At 43.2% G+C, this 22,080-nt stretch overlaps 1 protein-coding gene across 1 annotated transcript; it reads right to left on the bottom strand.

Moving 5' to 3' along the window:
- Window positions 1–871: 871 nt before the first annotated feature.
- On the bottom strand, window positions 872–21,484 carry OLFM4 (olfactomedin 4; the record flags this gene model as incomplete). The annotated part of the gene is made up of 5 exons (XM_079902933.1): window positions 872–1,674; window positions 8,036–8,195; window positions 10,013–10,225; window positions 16,247–16,399; window positions 21,296–21,484. The coding sequence occupies 5 exons, from the start codon at window positions 21,482–21,484 to the stop codon at window positions 872–874; spliced, it is 1,518 nt and encodes a 505-aa protein (XP_079759059.1).
- Between the last annotated feature and the right edge of the window lie 596 nt (window positions 21,485–22,080).

Below are 22,080 nucleotides of genomic sequence, written 5' to 3'. Positions count from 1 at the left end.
AGTTTTGTTTATCTTATATCTGTTCCATTAAAAACTGGTTAATTTTTTTTTTTTAAGTAGGAGTTTGGGGGAGGTGTGAGAGAAATTGATTGGTAAGTCTGGTTCTAATCTTCTGAGCTGCCTTTGGAATGAAGTTATGAGGTAAGAGTCTTCTACTGACTCTTATGAAGGTCAAAAGAGAAAAGAAAAACCCAAGTACCTCCTCTGCAGATCCATCTGGGACTGATTAGATAATTTAATGCCTAAAAGGACCTTTCTCCAGAAAACTCAGAGCATTTCACAGATAGAATACAAGCACACTGAATTTACTTATCCGATACATACAAAACATCGTTCCACATGCTAGTAAGAAAAACAAAGTTGGAGATTTGGACCCTCAAAGAGTTTCAGATATTAATCTGCCTAATTAAGCCCCAGATTTCTTTCAGGTGTGGAAGAATTAACCAAGCTATATGGAGGGGAACTGGTCCTTGAGCCCTCTCTTTTGTACAAAGAATCCCCAAAGCCATACAGAGTTCTCTAAGTTCCTTAATTTCCAGATGTCACCTCACCGAAGGCTTCCTTAGAACCATGATGCTCCAAGACCTCTGACAACCCGCCCACCCTGAAATGACCTTATTTCAGTTGAGAAATGCATCCCAGGAAGCAGGTGGCTTCCAAGAGAACTCATCCAATCAGGGCAATGTCCTAAGTCTCTAGTGTGGTAGAACTCTGCTCCCAAACATTACAACTAAGCAGATACACTTTTGAATCCTGAGCCCCCCCCCCCCGCTTCCTCATCCCTCACTCCCCCACAGATACCTAAATAAGTGGAGAAGACCATTTTTTGTCAAAAAAAATTTTATTTCTCTCCACCCTAACACATAAAAGTTTACTGGGGTATCTGTTGGAAGACAAGATCATAATTCAGAAGGTAACCATCATTATAGACAAAAAGTTTCTGCTCGAAAGGATGATAGTTAATACTCTGCAGTTTTTCCTTCACCTTCTGCATTAAAATGTTAAGTTTACCCTCTTTCCCTGTGCTTGTGTCATAGTAGTAGAAAATCTCTTCTGTTCTGGTGTTCAGAGTACGGGTGGCATACAGAACCCCACACACCATGAATGTGTTAGTAACAGATGGTTTATACTGCTTGGTATGCCAAGTGTTTAGCACCTCAAGTGTGGTGTCGTTGAGTTTGCTAATCACCATGTTACCAGTGCTGGCTTCAGTTGCATAAGTCACCCACAATCCATTCTCATCCACAGCCAAGTCGATATCTTGCCAATCAACATTAGCATAAGAAAAGCGGTTATTATAGGCAGCATCAGGGAGAGTTTGAGTCAAAGCAACTGAGGCAGTGGTCAGGTTAACTTTGGCAATGTTCGGGGTGTTGTACCAGTTGACATACATGTTATTCTTATAAACTACTATACCACCACCTTGGCCATAGGTTATCCTGTTCTCTCGGGCATTTGTGAACAACAGCAAATCATCCAGTGTATTGTAGATTCTGTAATATTGCAAACGTCTCCCATCAGTATCCAAAGGTGCCACCCAGTACCGCCCTTTGCCTGGGTACTGAGGAGAGTAATCCCGACCCCAGGCGCCGTACAGATAGCTAAATCCTCTCCAGTTGAGCTGAACTATAACCGGCCTGCTGATGTTCACCACACCGCCGTGAGCACAGCTCCCTAGAGGAACAAGCAAATAAAAGGGCATTCTTAGAGAAAATGAATGACAAGATACAAACAGTTTAATATCCTAAGAACCAAAGGAATCCGTAAACATTTTTCTTGTCAATGTTCAATGACAACCGTGGTCCTGATGGAGAAGAGGCAAAACCTACTCTTGGTTTCTGTCTCAATGCAAACCCGCTGCCAGTTCTAGAGAGCACTACCTTCTATTTACATGAATGAGCTTTCAATCTGGAAAATGGGGATAATGAAACTCCCAAGAGCCATATTAAAAAGCGTTGAGGGCCCAGAAAGTGGAAAGGAGGACTTGGTGAATTTAATATATTTTCTTCTACGAGAAAGCATTTTGCCAATATTATTTTATTTCCTTTTCCTTATAGAGAAATCAAGAAAGTAAGATCAGATGAGAATGCTACCCTATTTTCATAAAGCCAGAAGTTGCTATTCACCAGGGTCAGGGAGAATTGGGATGAAGGAGAAGTCTGTCCTAGGCAAGTCTTTCTTCCCTTCACCCTCTGCCCTTCCCTGGGACCCCAAGGGCATATCCACACCAGGTACCAATGATGCCCCAAGCTACTCTCAAAAGAGGAAGTTTGTACTATGGCATTTTAAAAGATACAGAAAGATGGTCTCCTAATGGACCTCTAAGAGGTCCTCTAACGGTCCTCTAATGGTGGGATTTCAGCCTTGAGAAGCCATGGAAGTTATTATAGGGCAACATTGCCTGCTCTGTGCCCAAAACATAGCCGATCGCATAGATCACTTGGTGACCCATCTCACTGCACAGTTACAAGTGGGCCTTGCTGTTCATAAGCCATAGTCTACTGTGCCACAGAATGACAGGCAAGCACTTCGTCGTTCCCATTCTGTTGCTGTCACTGTCACAACGTGTACAATCAAGTGGGACCAGACTCACCGGTCCCTGAATCTACATTCTCTGTAACACTTGGGTGCATAACTCAGTCTGGGCAATTTGGCCCTTTGCAGAGCCCTCCCTTTGAAATGCCTGCCAACCCAGACCATTTATGAGCTATAAAAAATAAAATAAAATTCCTCCAGTATTTTTACAATAGCTATCTAAAGATTTGAACACACATTTTCTGGAATCTTAACAAATACCCTTAAAAAACTGATCATAAATTTTATTGGAATTACAGAGAAAAGTCAACTTCAGATACATTTGAGATCATTTTCCCTCCTCCTTTAAATGCTTGGAGGGAATCAAGGAGCCATGGAGAGTGTGTGAGGTGGGCTTGGGCCAGAAGCAGAGCTCCAAAGAATTGCCCGAGATTAACATTGTGGGGAGCAAGAGGGTACAAAGCATTCGCCTCTGAGTCCCGGCCTCTGACACATATGGAAAGACCCATTCCTTTCCTTGCTAAATGCCTCCCCTTTCTCCCCTCCTCATTCAAGGACTGTTCAGAGATGAAACCATCACTAGAAATCCTGCTTTTATTTTTCCAATCTGTTGGGGCTTTTTGGTCCTGGAATTAAATACGTGCTCCCTAAATGCTCTCATAAATCCGCAGTTGGTGGGAAAGCCAGCCAGCCGTACAACAGGTAGAGAAATGAAACCACTCTGTACCCAACCTCAAATAATTTTGCATATCATTAAGCAGAACACAGTCACGGCTTTATTTTAATAATGCATGCACCATTTCATAAATAAAAAGCAACGTGTGTTCAGCTAAGAGACTGCTCTCCTCTAAAGAAATAATAAAATTATAAATTATTATTTCCTCTTCTAAAAGTGATCTCTCAGATGAATGCTTGTTTGCTTTTGTTTATGAAACAATGCATGAATTATTAAAATAGAGTTAGCGGTGTGTTCAGCCTAATGATAACAAAAACTGTTTGAGTTTCCATATGTTACAAACTGGATTTTCTAGTTAAAATACCTTCCCGAGAACTTATTTATTCAACTACATTTCACTCTGAGGAAATAAACGAAAGTCACTTTTTCCTTGCAGGTTAGAAGACTCAGGCATTATTTGCTTAATTGAATCTTGCCCTCCTTGAAAGGAAAGATTCCAAACCAACAGCAACAAATTGTTTAAGGAAAGCTTACGAGGCATATAACACATTCAAGTATTTTATCATGGGATTAAAGAAAATAAACTATTCTGTCCTAGATGTGGAAATCCTTAGATATGAAGGAACCAAAATAAACTTCTCTTAAAAATCACTACTACTACTAATGTCTCATCATTTCACAAGTTGACCAGGTGATTAAAATTGTACCTGGTATAAATATTAAAACTGTAGGTCATTTAAATCTCTTCTCCTCACCCCACAACAACTCTAAACATCTCCTGTCCTTTCTGTTATCCTCTATCTCCTTTAGACCATTTTTAGAGCCCTGGCTCTCATCAAAGGAAGTGGAAATAAGAAGAAAACTAAGTATTCTTGTCCATGCTACAGATGTGGCTACAGCAGTGACAAACTGCTGACAAGGCTATGGCGGGTTTCCTCGACTCCTGGCGACAAACCGTCTTAGAAATATGAGTGAAACTGACAGCCGGCCCAGTGCCCACTGCTCTAGAATCTAGCGCAAGCAGAGACCCCATCCGCCCACCCTTTCTACACCAAGCTTCTCCCCGCCCTTTCTAATCTTGTACCCTTTCCCAGCCTGCATTTCAAGGTCTTAGAAATACTCCATTCCTTTCTTTCTTTATGCCAACTTTATCCTACCACTGGAACAACAGCCCACTGCCCAACCCTGACCCGAGAACTATGAAAAACCAACGAATCATTTTGCACTTCCTGATGGAAGAGAACACACCATAGAAATGAGAACGAAGGTACCCTTTCAGCTACTCCGCAAGCAAAAAAGCCAAGCTAATTTGGTGTTAATCAGGTTGGTGACTTCTTGCAACTTTCTTGTCACTCTAGGAATCACAGGTGCACCTCTCTCTCCATTACAGCATCTGTGGAGGGCAGCCTGGTACACTGAAAACATTGCCAGATTCCAATTCAAATCCTGACTCCAGCACTTATGAACCGCGTATCCTTGAGCAAGTTACCCAACCTTCTGAGCCTCAGTTTCCTTACGTTAAAGGAAAAATAAGAATACATACTCTGCAGAATTGTGAGGAAGAGTAGACAGAAGACATGTACATTTGACTCAATAAATGATAACGGTCAGCATTATAATCACATCCATGTTACAACTGAAGGTTTACACGACTGCTTCCCCTCCAAGATAGTGGTTTCTGGAGGTTTCTGTACTTACCCTGATAACCCGAGTGCCCAGAACAGGACCAGCTACCCAATGACACCAAATTATGTTTGTGGAAATAAAAACTGATTAAATCCCCCAAACTCACCTTACCCTTATTTATAAAACACTAGCTCTTTACCCTGGTACATAACTGAAAGTTTCCAAGAGCCTGGTATTCAATCCACTGAACGTAATGCAGGGAACCCTCTACACCGGATAGCCTCGGTTGGCAATCTCTTCTTTGTCATGCAATTTATTAGATATTGCCATGGTATTCTGAAAATATCCTGGGAGGCCACATGGTGAGATTTTAAAATACTCTAACTTGGCTTTTTTAAAGTCTCATGGCCAGTAGCACTTTTTTTTTTTAAAGCTAAAGATTATATACCAGCAGAGGAAACTTAATCTTGGATCCATCAATGCCCTCTCTCACCTGGGCCAGTGAACTTTGAGCAAAGACGATAATACAATTAAAATGGTTATAATCATAAAATGATTAAGATGAAATGGATATGTGTTACCTAACACTCTGCTCCTCTCTAGGCTTGGAATTTTGACCGGTCACCCTACATCTTTCGTGGACCATTTACTGTGCACCTACTATGTGCCAGCACAGATCCTTGCATCTTTGAGCACAACAGTGATGACCCCTGGGCATTCACATCCCATTTTCCTATCTGCAGTCCTTTAGATTCAGGGGGAGAACAGAGAGAAACTGAAGGCAGTTGTTTTCAGGAAAAACAGTTAATGAGCACAAGGCCAATTATTTTAGATTAGAAAGTTCTATGAAATGAAGCAGAAAAGGATGCCATTTGCAGCAGAAGCCATCTATAAAGCACATTTTATTGAGCCCTAATGCTACGTACTGGCTCTCAGATCAAGCTGACCGCTGGGGTAGCGAACTGCAGCTGCCCGGAGGGCCCAAGAGAGCACAGAATTACTTTATAGCTGAAACTTGCATAGAGTGTTTTTTGTTCCGCGCAACTCTGCAGTGAAAAAAAGCAGACAGGCCAGATTTTAAAGTCCCATAATAGTGAGTAACTTTAATTAAAGTCTCCACAGGCTCACAACTTTGTGGTGCCTGGGGACTTTCCAATTCTGCATTATCAACCAATCCAAACAGAAAGAGAGCAAGTGAAAGAAATTGATTTCAAAACATGACAAAAAGTCAGTTTAATATAAACATCATAAATATAATATGAACAGAGCTGGAGGAGGGCCAAGTGGCTTGGCTGGGATCCAGCTACAGCCAAGGTTGTGGGAAAGTGAGAGGAAATCTCGTCCAATTTGTTTAAACAACACAGCTGGGCTGGTCTGGCTCACAAAAGTCTAAGTGTGAGGACGTGGGGGAAAGTTCTAGATAAAAAAAGGCTAACAAAAATAAGAAAACAGACTCACTGTTTTCTTCCTTAGATACTAAGCCATGTACTTTCTCCCCCACCGCCGGCCTTGAGTTACTGACGCCTAACCCTCGAGGTCCCGAGATGACAGGGAGCAAGGGGCCTTGCACTTCGGCCTCAGCTCTGTCACCAGCTGCCTGTGTGGCCTCAGGAAAAGCGGTATCCTCACCACTAAGTCCCCTCCTCTGAGACATGACAGCCCTGAATGTTCTTTCCTGCTCTAAAATGTCCTCATTCCAAGGGATGCATAGAAAACTGTGGCAGAAAAAGCTATTTCATGAGGACAATTTGCTGAGGTTTAAAAAGAGAGAGAAAGAAAAAAGGACAGGAGGGATAGAGGAAGGAAAGAAAGACTTGCTCAGGTAGTATCAGGAGTGGTCGCTGCTTGATTCCTGCCCTCAGGGAGCCCTCCGTGGCCCCGCAGAATGAGCTCTCATTTCCGATGACGACGTTGACACCTTTGATCCCAGACCACATTTAGCCTGGTTTGTTAGAGGACAGAGCATGGCCTTTGTCCCAAACCTCCTCTGCATGTCATACTGTGACAGATTCCCAACTGCAGAAGGAGGGAAGGTAGGGCTCTGAACAACACCAAGAGGCTTATAACTGTGGCAGTATTTAATTAAAGCCTTAAAGAAACCAGCGACACTGACAAGGATCCAGAAACCCATGGCCCAAAAGGAAGCAGGTTGTGACAACAGGAATGAACGAGAATAACAAGAGCTGTACGATTTGATTAACAGATACTGTCCCCGTTCAGGCTGAGATGCTCAGGATGTGCAAAGAGAGCTTCCCTATGACCCTGGCTCCAGGGCTGGACCCTGCGGCTTTAGTTCTCCTGGAGGGACGTGCCGGAACACACACGGATCTAGCACTGCTTTTGTTTGCAGCAAGGTGTTCACTTCAATTATCCTCATTAACAACAAATAAAATCGCCAGTGTATAAATGCCGATCACAGAGCTCTGAGTCTCCCAAGACTTGTTTTATGAATCCTCACAGCAACGCTGCCAAGTAGGTATTACTGTTCTCCCGTTTTACCAAGGAGGAGATTAAGAACCTTTCTGCTGTGGCTACATAGCTGGAAAGTTCAGGCCTTTGGGGTCACAATGCCACGCCCCTGACACCTACACTCCACCAGTCCATTCAAGGAGGTATTTATGAGCACCCACCTCTACGCTACACTTAACCCCCTCCAAGGATGATTCCTTAGAGAGGAACACGCCGTCTTTGCCCTGCAAGAACTCACAGTCCACGAGGGACGGCAGGACACACCCTCACATACTGGACATGTGGAACCATCCGTTAAATCCTCACTGAATCCTGGGAGGCACTCCACAGCACGTGCATTTAAGGAAAGCAGGAAGGAGAAATAAAGAGGTGGACGGAAGGAGGGAAGGAAGGAAGGAGGGATGGAGGATTCAAGGCGTAACCCAGCTCATCACATAAATGAGCCAATCAGCCCTTACAATCCACAGGACAGCCCGGAGGGGAAGCCAAGCGGATTGCGGAGGCTTTCCCCGGGCCCCTGATAACCAGACAATCACCGTAGAGACATTTCTTCTGTGCGCCCCAGGACATGACAGTACGTAGAGCTCTGGTAGGTGAGATTTAAAAGCGGGGAAGAGTAAACTCAGAGCCGCAAAAATCCCATCCTTCCTTCACCTCCACAATCCCAGAGCCCTTCCCCACCCAACCCTTAGCTCCTAATGGGGCCTGGTAAAAATGGGGCCCCCTTACCTGGTGCAGGGGGAGGGGGTAGGGCAGGAAGGTTTCCGACTTTAGAGTCCTCACATTCCTTGAGTTTGTTCTTCAGAGCCAGGATTTGTCGGCGAATGGCAAGGACATTGTTTTTGTCTAGCGTCTCAAGCTTCTCCACCATGAGAGTCATATTCCTTATCTAAGGAAATCAAAATTCAGAGTGACTTTATATTATTGTGCAATTTCCTTCATAAACATTCAGGGCTGAATATGTCACTTAGGGAAACATTGCCAGAGAATACACCTGAGATTCTTCTGACTGGTTTCATTTGGAAGAATACATTTCATGGTTTAGCGTGAATGCCTGTCAGATTGCAGGCCGATGTGCGTGACAAGAAGAAAATGGCAAAGATCTTCACAGCTTTAATAACAGAGAACAGGCTCCGTCTAAGTATCCACAAGTGTCCATTAAAGTTCATCTCTAATAACCTTCCCCTATAAACTCGTGTTTACTCATGTCGTACTATAATTAAGTTTCTAATGAATGGTGAGGGCCAGAGAAAACCTAAATTCTAAAATACAGAACTGGAATTCTCAATGATAGCCCATGTCATGACTGTGCTAGTAAATTCTCGTTGATATAAATCACCCAAGCAAAAAATCTACAAACAATAAATGTTGGAGAGGGTGTGGAGAAAAGGGAAGCCTATGGCAGTGTTGGTGGGAATGGAAATTGATACAGTCACTATGGAGAACAGTATGGAGGTTCATTAAAAACCAAAAATAGAACTACCATACGACCCAGCAATCCCACTACTGGGCATATACCCTGAGAAACAATTCAAAAAAGAGTCATATACCACAATGTTCATTGCAGCTCAATTTACAATAGCCAGGACATGGAAGCAACCTAATGTCCATTGACAGATGAATGGATAAAGAAGATGTGGCACATATATACAATGGAATATTACTCAGCCTAAAAAGAAACGAAATTGAGTTATTTGTACTGAGATGGATGGACCTAGAGTCTATCATACAGAGTGAAGTAAGTCAGAAAGAGAAAAACAAAAACCGTATGCTAACACATATATATGGAATCTTAAAAAAAACAAAAAGGTTCTGAAGAACCTAGGAGCAGGACAGGAATAAAGACACAGCCATAGAGAATGGACTTGAGGACACAGGGAGGGAGAAGGGTAAGCTGGGACGAAGTGAGAGAGTGGCATGGACATATATACACTACCAAATGTAAAATAGATAGCTAGTGGGGAGCAGCCGCATAGCACAGGGAGATCAGATCGGTGCTTTGTGACCACCTAGAGGGGTGGGATAGGGAGGGTGGGAGGGAGATGCAAGAGGGAGGGGATATGGGGATATGTGTATATGTACAGCTGATTCACTTTGTTATAAGGCAGAAAGTAACACACCATTGTAAAACAATTGCACTCCAATAAAGATGTTAAAAAAAATAAAAAATAAATTACCCAAGCATAACATTAATGGGATAGTGTTTATCCACAGAGCTTAAAAGGCTTCGCAAAACATCCTCACAAGAAACTCCTTTAAAGAGGCTTGTGGAGTACGTAGAGAAGCATTCCAAGAGGGATCAGGACTGTGTGATCATTCAAAAGGAGAAACAGACCTAGCAAATCCAAAACTGTGGTCTTCCAGTCCCATGAGGATAAATCCAAAACAGAGAAGACCCCTTGATCTAGCTTGGCCATGGAGTTGTTCACACTTATGTCATCTCCTTTCTAGAGACACTGAAAGGCCATTTGGTTTTGGGGCAGGACTCTGACCATTAGACAACACCTACTCCTCAATCAGCATGTTCCCAATGTGTGTAATTTACTGTTCAAAGCCAGGTGTCCATCCAAAACAGAACACGGGCCTTGCCAGGCGGTCATGAGAGAGTACAGCATTAGACGTCAGAAGAGGGACTCCGATCCTGATCCTAGCACTTGCTCACTGAAGAGACATTATTAATGCACAAGAAGCGATTTCATTCCTTACCTCCACTTCCAGCTGGTCGACAATCACTGAGCTTCCAACAAAACCGACCTTCAGCTGTTCGATCAGTTTCTCCATCTCCTTCACTTCTACCTTGATCAGCTCAAAGTCCAGTTCAGTGTAAGAAATGGTATCTTTTTCCATGATCTCTATTCGGACGGTTAGGTTTGAGAGTTTCTTTTCATACACGCTGATTAATTGCACATACTCCTTCACCTAGAGGGGAATCAAACAGCTCAAGTCAGTTTTCAGAGCGATGTCATACAGCTTTCCTCCACTAACCAAGTCCTTGGGAACTATTTGATTGCCTTCGATCTTTTTTAATTAAAGAAATGGATCACAAATATATTTACCTAAATATTTTTTAAAATCTATCCAAATACAAAGAAGTTATTATTACAGTGGGGGAGAGGGTGGATTTTGCACTTGCCTAGACTAAAAATAATTGTGCTGCAGAATCATCATTCACAAGTACATTTTAATCTCCATTTTAATGTTTGAAGATACTAGCACCCCAAACTAAACTCGTTTGAATCAGTCTTTTGCCCGCCCTCCTCCGCTTAGTACACATGCTCTAAATCAGGGTTTCCCAACCTCAGCACTATTTACATTTGGGAATAGATTGTTCTTTCTTGTGGGGGGCTTTTTTGTGTAGTATAGGATGTTTAGCAGTATCCCTGGCCTCTAGATGCTAATAGCACCTACCCACCCCCCAGCTGTGACAACCAAGAATGCCCCAGACATTGCTAAATGTCCCTCAGGGGCAAAATCACCACCATCATCCCCTTCCCTCCATTTAGAAACACCGCTCTAAATCTAAGTATTTTCTAGAAGAGGGAGAAATGCTCTGAGAAGAATTCCTTTGTTGATCACCAAATGCAATGAGTTCTGAGCCCCTCTGCCTTCTATAGAGTGACATAAAGACTCAACTTACAGATTATGGTTTTCTCCAGATATATGCCCGGGAGTGGGATTGCTGGATCATATGGTAGCTCTATTTTTAGTTTTTAAAGAAACCTCCATACTGTTCTCCATAGTGTCTGTACCAATTTACATTCCCGCCAACAGTGCAAGAGGGTTCCCTTTTCTCCACACCCTCTCCAGCATTTAGTATTTGTAGACTTTTTGATGATGGTCATTCTGACCCATGCGAGGTATTGTAGCTTTGATTTGCATTTCACTAATAATTAGCAATGTTGAGCATCTTTTCATGTGCTTTTTGGCCATCTGATATCTTCTCTGGTGAAATGTCTATTTAGTAACTAACAAGAACATACTGTATAGCACAGGGAACTATACTCAATATTTTGAAATAACCTATAAGGGAAAAGAATCTTAAAAAAATACATATATATATATGTGTGTGTGTATAACTGAATCACTTTGCTGTACACCTGAAACTAACACAACATTGTAAATCAACTATACTTCAATTTAAAAAAAAGATCCAACTGACTCCACAATATGTGAGGGTATGTGCAACTGTAAAGTGCACATTTCATTAAGTGCACCCACATATTTATTCCAAGTTTATTCCAAGAACTGATTATTGCAATCAGACCTTTAAATTACACATTTGTTGCATATTTTTGAATGTCTGATCATTAAGTTAAAATACTTCCAAAAATTCCCATGGTGATTTAGTGTATAATTGGAATCTCCAAATGGATATTTCAATAAACACAGTTGGTGGTTCTTTCCGTATCTGATCTCTAAAAGAAATGCCATGGCTTTTTTAAGGACCTGCTCATTAAGAGTTGCCGGTTTTATATTCTTTTTAAAAATGTGAAGAGAAGTAATACTTTTCCCCCAAACTTCACTAATGTCAAGAAGCTGATCCACAGGGCCTGGATGAATTCAGAGCCAGATGTCAGCCTCTAATCTTTCTAATACCAAAAGCAGCCCTAACTTCTGTCCTTTTAGCCTTTCCGCTTAACCCCACTGTACAAATTAGACACATAGGCCACGAACCTAAAGGGCTAGGGCTTCAGGCAAAGAGGATTTTAATGAAAGTTGAAAACGCAGCCCTTGGCACTGCTCGTGTATCTCCTTCGGCAACTGATGCTCATTGCCATCAGATGAGGCTGATAAGGCTGGTGACATTTTGGTGGATAAGGAGGTTAAAAAATATATATATATATATATATATATATATATACACTTAGCAAGTCCCACTCAAAAGTACAAACACATATATAAGGTAGCCAGGTTTCAATTCCTCCAAAAATCAGGCATAAAACATTGGCTGTGAGAAAAAAAATAATAATAATGGAGTGCCAACCAATGGCAGAAATGGAAGTTTGCGAAATGAATATTCTTGGCATTTGGTCTTGCCAGCTCTTGGAACGAATGAAACACCCTCAGCTTTCCTGGCACATTTTGGTGGCATATCACAGCTGTTGTTCTATAAAAAATAAGTGGTTCGACTGTCATTTCTGCTAAATAAAATGTGGCTCTCCCAGATTCTCACTGCAAACCTCAGAGAACGTATGGTGGGCCTGCCCTGGTTCTGCCCCAAAGTAAAGGGTCTCTACAGATCTGTTTGGGGGAAATCTTGAGGTTCCTTCAAGAACTGGGCTTCACTGGAATGTCAAGAATAGCTCCGGGATGTTCAGGAAAATTGGAATCGTCCATGGAGTTACAGAAGGCAGGAGAGAATTTGAGAATGGGCCAGAAAGGCTTCGTGGTGTGAATGTTACTAATTTAAATCGATTGTGAGTCTAAACTCTTCACGTGTACGGATCTCTAGTGTTGAGATGGAATGGACAATTCTGGAAACATCCCAACTCTCCCTGGGAGGTGCAGCCTCAGCAGAGGCGCCCAGTTTACCTGGGAATGTGTAGCAAGAATATGCGTCCAGCCCTACAGGGACACTTCCCTATGTCAACATTTTTCGTGTAAAGCTCCCCATCACTACAAGTTTGAGCTTCAGACGACTCATCTACACTTGCCCTCAAACGCTCAGCCCTTCATTCAGAGCTCCCATTCTTCTGTTCGTTATGCACGTATCATGTCATTGATGGGTTCTAAGCATTAAAGTCTCTTTGGGGGGTTGTTGCTCTATACAGTCAATGTGGTCTTGTAATAGATAAGGATGCAGCCCAGGTGGCTATTAAGCTAAAGAATTAGTTGGCTTGTGTTTCTGCCAGTTCCTCAAAACCTGTGATCCTCACCATAGCTAGATTAATTGAAATAAATAAAGGTACTTTGCCACATACTGTCATTTTAATATATTTTTTAACAACAAGATTAGTTGAGCTTGAATTGGCCGTCAAGACATATGAAGCACTTTGCAGCTAGATCCACCTAAGCTCAAATCTGGCTTCAGTACTTCGTGGACAAATCACTTAATTTCTCTAAGCCTTCATTTCCTCCTATAAATCAGAGGTAACGGTAACAAGCTCACAAGATGATTGTAAACTCTAGAGATAATGTATATTAAGTGCCTGGTGTAATGGATGCCCTATAAGTTACAGCAATTATTAGACAGTGATTTCAGGTTTTTTTCAATCTGACCTTTTAATTTATTATATTTCACTGCACAAAACGTGGCTCCGTAGACGCTGTTTGTTTATGGGTTGCCTAAATGTCTCCCAGGCTGCCTCAACCCTCTTATGCATGAGGAACTATTAGCAAAAGTGTCATATTAAATAACTCGCCCCGAAGACCATAACCCTCTAGAGAAAAAAAAATTCTGAGTTGTCTCCTTTCTAAGTACAGTTACACAGGGACATCTCATAACAACAGAAAAGTATAAAATGCTTTCAGCATCTTATGCAGAGGCCGTCCCTGTCTTCTCCATGTCCTGACAGATAATGAATCAACGTAAGACACTCCAAATCCTTTTTCACTGGCCTGCCCAAACGGGCGCTCCCCCAGGCCTCTAGATAAACAGTGATTTCCAAGGCTACCTAGGGACAGCTATAGTAATTCACCTGGAAACTCAAAAGCCCTCAGCTGAAGAGATAATTTTGGATGGAAGGCATTACTGACCTGGTGCATCTCTTCTTAGAGCATGATAACCGCACGGCAGAGAGGAAAGATAATGATTGAAAGAGAACGATTCCGGGGCTTCCCTGGTGACTTAGTGGTTGAGAGTCCACCTGCCGATGCAGGGGACACGGGTTCATGCCCCGGTCCGGGAAGATCCCACATGCTGCGGAGCGGCTGGGCCCGTGAGCCATGGCCGCTGAGCCTGCGCGTCCGGAGCCTGTGCTCCGCAACGGGAGAGGCCACAACAGTGAGAGGCCCGCGTACCACAAAAAAATAAAAAATAAAAAAATAAAAAAGAAAGAAAGAGAATGATTCCGAAGACCGAGATTCCTGACCTGGCTTAACCAGACAAAAGACCTTTACATTTATGTCTCTTTACCCTTATGAGCCTCAGTTTTTCCATCCCTACAATGGGGAAAAGAACACTGGCTTGTATGCCTTAAAGGGTTGCTTGAGAGTAGAACGGGAAAGCGCAGAGGGAAGCTATTACTGCTATTGTTGTTATCCTCACCTGTCACACCCCGAATCCATTATGCAAATCTCAGTGGGCAGGTCAATTCCTTTCTTAGGCTTCAATCATGAATTATTTTTAGAACCAGCTACTGACACTTTCCAACTGAAAGTTTTTCCACCTACTCCACACTTCTTCCCTGCCAATTATTAGCAAGGCAGATACCACCTGCCCCCCCTTAACAGGATTGGAATGAAATGTCCCAGACTCATAAAACTCTCCCTGGAGCAGCCTGGGGTTTCAAACTGCCGTTCACATCCCTGCCAGCCAAGAAGACATGCAAATCAGTAGCTCCCACTATTTCAAAGCAAATGACTCTAACTGAAAAGATCTTTACCTAGGATTTCCTCCACTTGTTATGTTTTTATGCATAACTTCTTATCTGTACTTGATTATGCTATGAATATTAATGACTGGAATTTATAATTTAGTTCTGTGCCTTTTCTGCTGATTAATTCAAGGACATTTTATTTCTTAAGAAGCTAGGTTCCTGGAGTTGTCAAACACATTTTCCTGGACCCTTGTTTAAACTTAGAATATTTATCTACCAATTGAGGTTGAAAGCAGGGGCTCAGCCTCATCAGAACTTTTGTCTTAAAAGAGAGCTAGGCTCGATGTTGAGGTAGCTGAGCTGAAATTTCTTGGGAAAACCTATTTTGAATCTTGCAGGGAAGCCAGAGCTCCTTGTAAGTAAATTAATGGAATGATATTAAATAATGCATAATGTGATGATAGCCTAGCTTGGACTTCACCTGTACAGAAGATGGAAGTTCTTTTGGTTGATTTTTAACTTGGCTAAAAAGGTTAAAGGGGTCAAAACTGGAATGTCAAGTTCATTGCTCCAGCCAGCTCAGAGAAGGGCTAACCCGTGAGATGACTTCCTCTGGCTGGAGAAAGCAGTAATCAGGGGGTCAAGTGGAGGTTTTTATCAAGGCTGAACCACCTACTAGTCTCATTTCAAATTCCCAGGGAAGCCTTCAGTTTGGGGCTAATGCTGGATGCATCTGATGTAATGTCCCTGCTGAGACAATAGAGGCTAACCCCAAGAAAGAGAGAGAGGGAGAGAAGAAAGAGAGTGAATTGAGAAGAGAAAATAAGAGGAAGAGAGAGGAAAAGAGGGAGGAAGGAAGGAAGATGAGAGGGAGATTTGTGGGAGGGGTGGAGGAGAAGGAAGGGGAAAGTCCAAAAGCAAGAGAAGACCAAAAAAAGTAAAAAACAAAATAAGAAGGAAAAGGGAAAGAAAGGACTGAGGCAAGAGGAGAAATAGAAATGAAGGAAAGGAGGAATGGAATAGAATAGGCTGAAAAAAAATGCAAGGGCAGGAAGATAGAACATAAAGAGGACAGAGGAGAGGAAAGAAAAGAAGGCAAAGCTGGAGGAATAACCAAGAAGAAGACCAAAAGGAAGAAACCACAAAACCAAATACAGATTTCAGAGTTGAAATTTACAGGGAGAACTCAGGCTTCTTTCCAGCTGCACACACACCATGATATTGAAGCGAGTTTATCCTGTGGCGTGACTCATCTCCATCCCATCTTCTCCCTGTGCTCTCACTCTTCCTGCTATAAAGAACTCCATAGGTTGCTGTGAAATAAATGCTAAAGCTTCCATTAGATGCAAATGTGCTCTTTGATACAGTGAAGAAAGGCTGCTTATAAAGTCCTGGATAAAAAGTATTTTGTTTGTTCTTAACAAGATATTGTTGGAAGAGGAAAAAAGAATACAATACTTACTTTAGAAAACTCTTTCTCGAACTTCTGGGAGATAGTTTGAGCTATGATTTCCAAGCGTTCCACTCTCTCCACAGGAAAGGTGGTGTCTGGCAGGATAACAGAGCACTGGCAGGTCCCACGGTCATCCTTGGAGCCAGTGAAGTTGGAAAACGACTGTAAATAAAAATAAGTTCAACATCAGTAATAAGCCGGGAAATGAGCCTTTGGCAAGGGAAGTGACAGAAACTGGCTTGTCAAACAAGTGCTCAGAGGCAAGCGAGTGGAGTTCAATACATAAATGAATGGAATCATAGAAACACCCCAAAGCTGCTGCCATGTCTCCCAAGTGTAGCTCAGTGTTCAGTCACCTCTCCACCTGTTAAGCAAACCATATCATTCTCCTTTCTGGAAGAGTCTTTAAGGAAACTACTATTGTCCCCATGTAAGGAAAAAGAAATAAAGAAATGATGAGAAGACTTTCCTGTTGGCGCAGTTGTTAAGAATCCTCCTGCCAATGCAGGGGACATGGGTTCGAACCCTGGTCCAGGAAGATCCCACATGCCGCGGAGCAACTAAGTCCGTGTGCCACAACTACTAAGCCTGTGCTCTGAAGCCCGCGTGCCTAGAGCCCGTGCTCCGCAACAAGAGAAGCCACCGCAATGAGAAGCCCACGCACCGCCACGAAGAGTAGCCCCATTCGCCACAACTAGAGAAAGCCTGCGTGCAGCAACAAAGACCCAACGCAGCCCAAAAATATAAATAAATAAATTTATTTAAAAAAAAAGAAGACGCGATGAAAGTCCTAAGTTGGCAATTCTACCACTTACTGGACCTGAATTCTCTTTAAGTCTCTGTTTCCTTATCTGTCAAATAGATATAACCTGCTTCACAGGGTTGTTCCCAAGAGGAACAAAGTAATGTAAACCAAGTCCCTGGCACGTGGTAAGTGATCAGTAAATGTCACTCTCCTTTTCCTTCTACACCCTCATTTCCTTTTCCACACTTCTACCCCAGCCCCAACCCAATGCCTTTCAGGAAAGTGAGAAAAACATCAAGGATGTGGGTTACAGTGAAGCTATGCAATGTACATTCACATCCTCTCTTCACCTGGGAAAGTGTATAATTAACATCCTTCAAAATGGCGACAAACCAGCCATTTGTTAAAAACTGAGCAATGTATGAGTTTGAAGATTTTGTGCAAATTCTTTTTTAAGTTTTCCAGCTTATCACTTGCAGAAAAGTCATTTTTAAATATTTGATGTTTCTTTAATATATTCAGGCTCCCACTTCGGTGCCACTGAATATTTTAAAATGACAGGTTTGAAAGATCCTGTTTTTCTTTTGTCCCCTTTGAGCTTCCCCAAGGGGATCCCGGCACAATTAACATTTTTTTATTGCTACAATTGCCTTACAGAGTAACTCTTGGCAGCCGACTGAATGCCTTTCAATGATCTTCTCTGACGGCCAGCCCAAGACTCACCTGTGGAACATCAGCCCGAAGGGTCTTTTTCTGAAACTACCAAGGGGAGAGCGATGGTTTTCAGAGTTCGAAGAAATGCAGGCTACACTTCTCAATATTTCAGAGGTCAGCTGGCTGTAGCTGAGGTTGTGTGCTCTGTGATTTAATGTCTACCACCTTCCCTGATTCTTGAACAAGCTGGACTTGGATGCTTCTATAATCAAGATCTAGTCCATCAGTGACCTCTGAACCAATTAATTCAGGCTTTTGCAGCCAAATTGCTTGTTATTTTAACCTAATCTTCTATAAGATGAACAAATACACACACACACACACACACACACACACACACACACACACATATTTGTACCCAAAACTCTCTATGCCACATTAATTCTTGACATTGGCCTCAACTTTCTTTGCCAATCACACCCCACACCTGCAAAAACTGGGGAGTAAGGAGGAGGGACAAGCAGGTTTATGCTGAACACTGTGGCTGGGAGGAGGGTAAGGGAAAGGTCTTTGCCAGGGACAAATAAAGACTAGACAAGCCACACCAGGAGCCTGGCAGAGAGCAGCTTCCCTGGGAACCAGTTTTATCACTCCCACGGAAGGTAGAAAGACCTCAGCTCAAGCATGCCAAGGCTTTTGCAGGAGGACCTGTCCATGCCATCATGGACTTTTGAAGAAATAGCTTATTATAATAACTGTCTACCAAAAAAAATGGTCTTGCATCGCATTTTGACAAGGGGAGGTCGATTAGCTGCACAAGACAGGGTTGGACCATTCTGAGAGTTCTTGGAAAAGCTCTGGCAACTCCATAAACAGTAGAGATCATCCAGCAGTCTCTAGACAATCAACTAGAAACTACTAGCTCACAACTTTTGCATCCTGAAGTTCACCTGAAAGGCAGGCAAATAATTATGAGACCTGCTGATAGCCATTCCGCTATCTTGTATTGCACATCTCCGTCCTGGCACAGTGGACTTCCCGCCTTCCATCCTTCTTATCATCAGCCCAGCATGCTCAGCTGACATCCAAACGGTCCATAAGTTTGATCAGTGTTTCCCATTAGAGATATTTCTGTTCCTCGCACTCAAAGACCATGAAACTAATGGCGATGGGTCTCTTTCTGTGGCAAATGCTTAATCTCTATGTGAGTGTCACATGGGGGACGGGAGACAAAAAGAAGCCCTTGTCCCCTTGGCCTTTGGAAGGGTATGTGATCCCCCTGTGGGGATCACAGACACCTTACACTGATCAGTTCTCACTCGGCCTGTGTTCAATTCACATTTACTGGTGTCTACAGCTTGCCAGGCTCTGGTCTGGAGCCGGACAAATAAGAGACAAATAAGACCCACTTCCGGCCCCGTGAATCAGGCCCCTTGTCATTATGAAAGCCTTAGTGTCTTTTTCCTCAACAAGCCCTTTAGCCTGATGACAAAAGCATGTGACTCGAGGTTCTGGCTCTTGCCAGTTGCTGTGTGAGGCGAAGCACCGAGGCTTTTCTTGCCTGTGAGTTGAGGACCGTGATAGCAGCTCCCCTCTTTGGAGGGCGACACCTGAGGCTGGCGGAGTGCTCTGAGCACGCCAGCGAAGGTGCGACTCACATTTGGGATCTCAGGTTGCAATTGGTTCTAATTAGCAGCCAAGTCTAAGTGCCTGTAAAGATTCAAGGCATAAAATAATGGTACTCCACATTTTCAAAGTACAGAAAATGATATGTTTGGAACTTGCTCAATGACAGTTATAAAGGGGGATTCCACCACTTTCCAAAGAGCTCATCAAGCAGCCCTAGAAAACTGGGTTTATAGCAGAAGTGACACCTAGCCTGCTATAAAAAAGAAGTTGGAGTCGTGATATTAACTCACCAGAGGGAGATAAGTAAACCAGGAAGGAAATTAAAAACTCTAAGTATAATTTAACTACTGTTAATGGTAGTTAATATTTATCTTATCTTTTAAATATTTATCTTCTTACCAAACAACAGACACGTTGAGTTTCTCTGTTTCTTGACCTATATTTTCTTTTCTATTATGTTAGCTGATCACCTTACCTAAAAGCCGGTTTCTGATTGGTGATAAAACCTCACAATATACTATTAATTTTCATTTTAATTTTTTTTAAATGCTAACCAGTTCTCATTGTCCCCAGAAGTCATTTAGTATCATGGAATAAAATGATATGTCTGATTTCTGGCTACAAAGAATCTTGGTTCATATTCATGATTCCCAAACCATTCTCTTCTTCAAAATAAGCACTTTAAATCTATACTCCATGAAAATATAGAAGGTTGCATGGAGAGAGATGGTGAAGAGCATGAACAACTAAGTTTGAGCTGTATCACTGGCTCATTTATTGACTTTAAGCCAATGATTTCATCTCACTAAGCCTCAGTTTTCACATCTCTAAAATGGGACAATTAATTGTACTTACCTCTGAGGTTAAATAAGATAATATATATTATGCACTTAACGTAGTCCTGACATTTATAAGGCACTCAGTAAACATTGTTACTGCCACTTCTGAGCCCTATCCAAACCATTTCATTTCATAATTGACAAGTTTTCATTGCCTTTGAGGTTCTGATGGTGAAAGGAAAACAAAAGTCTTTTCCTCCTCTTTTCCCGTTGGCCCTTCCATTCAGATGATCCTATAAACAGTGACCTGACCTGTGAGTAAAGATCATAGAAGTACAGAGGACAGCCTCAGGGGGAGTTAAGACTCCCCCACCCCAAATCATACCTTAGCAAGGAAAGCCTAGGTTTCTCAGAGCAGGACTCCTACAGAGAAGCCCGGAGCTGATGGAGGGAGGAGCTGCTTCCTGCGCCCTAACTTCTCACCCCTCTGTGCCTATTTCCCTTTCTTCAAAGGAGATCCAAAGAGGGCTCATCCCCTAAAGAACGAGGCTCACTGCACGTTGTAGAGATGTGGGCTAGCTGGACCAGTTCCTTTCTAGTGCATGCTTTGTTTTTCATTTGTTTGTTTGTCTTGTTTGTTGCTACTGCTATCGTCATTTTGAACTGGAAAAGGCTCTTAAGATCTCTTATAAGAAAGACTGAAAAGAGCTAACACTCCTCCAGGGAACTATGCATGTGTAACAGCACTTTCCCAAGGACCAGGGATTCCTCCTCTTCCTTCTGTCACCCATCTCCCTTACAAACAGGCTCAGAGAAACTCTCAGGTCTCCAACCAAAGCACTGTGGGTCCCTGATAGCCGCAAATCAATTAGACATACTTTTCTGGAGCGTCTACTGGCAGAGCTCATCCCCTAACAGCTGGTATCTGGGAGAGAACCCAGGCGTCTTCATTTTTCTTAGTCCCCTCCGCCCCGCCCCGATTCTAAGGTGCAGCCAGGTTTGAGAACCTCTTGAAAGCTTAGATTCTTTCCCTAAAGCCCCCAGCCGGAGAACCGAAAGGCTGTCTCTCCTGCTAACAATTTAATTATTTTACCCAGGTTTTAATTCATTTTCAGGGCACCTACAATTAACAAAGGGAGTCGTAACTCTGCTCCAGTGTTCAGGCCTAGCCATTCGTGAAATTATATTCAGTTCCCCAAAAAGCCAGAGGAAGGGAAGGAACGCAGCTATCAGACTCTGGGGCATCCTCACCTGGGACTCGGAGCCGGGGGTGGACCAGCCAGAGCCAGAGGCGGAGGTGGAGCTGAAGTCAGAGGTGAGTAAGGAGGTGGAGGCGGTGGTGCGGAAGTGGGTAGAGGTGGTGATGGTCCCACCGACACTCGCAGTATCTGAGTGGAGGAGGCACAGAAGGGCCAGCAGGCAGGGGAGGCCCGGCTTCATCTTGTGCTCTAGGCTGGAGCCACTAGCTGCTGCAGGAGCTCCAGGGCTTCTTATAGTGCCCAGTGGGGATTTCCCCCCGGGCCAGTGTGCAGGGAAAGAGGAAGCTGCCAGAGAGCACGTGACCACCCAGGAAGGTGAGGACAGCCGGGAACTTGCGTCACCTGCACATCGGGTCCTGAGCCCCACTCTGCCAGCTGCCCTTGAATCTGGGTCTCTCCTACCAAATCTTAGCTCAAATGCGCTTTTGCAAGCCCAATATCTGCTTTCCGACTTGACGCTTCCTTGAAACAGATGGGATGAAAGTAGTCTTTGTGGATGAAGAGCTTGGGGACCCCAGGAAGGAAAAGTAAGCCTCAATCTTTTGCCCAGAAGCCATCTCTATTTGTCCCCTGCCCCCCCATTGTCCTGAATGCGGCTTTCCAGGGAAAGCTAGGGAACTCCATCTAGAGACTGTGACTCTCCCCAGGGGATTCCCTCTTCACTGGCTACTGCCCAGGCTGTCTCTGACAGCTCCCTTGCAGTGTCTGCTTCCACACAGAGTTCTCTCAACAGCCCCACTCAGAAGGAGACACCAGCCATGTGTCTGCCCTGGGACT

The sequence above is a fragment of the Stenella coeruleoalba genome (genome assembly GCF_951394435.1).
Source record: "Stenella coeruleoalba genome assembly, chromosome: 18".
NCBI classification, from domain to species: Eukaryota; Metazoa; Chordata; class Mammalia; order Artiodactyla; family Delphinidae; genus Stenella; species Stenella coeruleoalba.
This window is presented reverse-complemented; position numbering and strand designations above follow the sequence as displayed.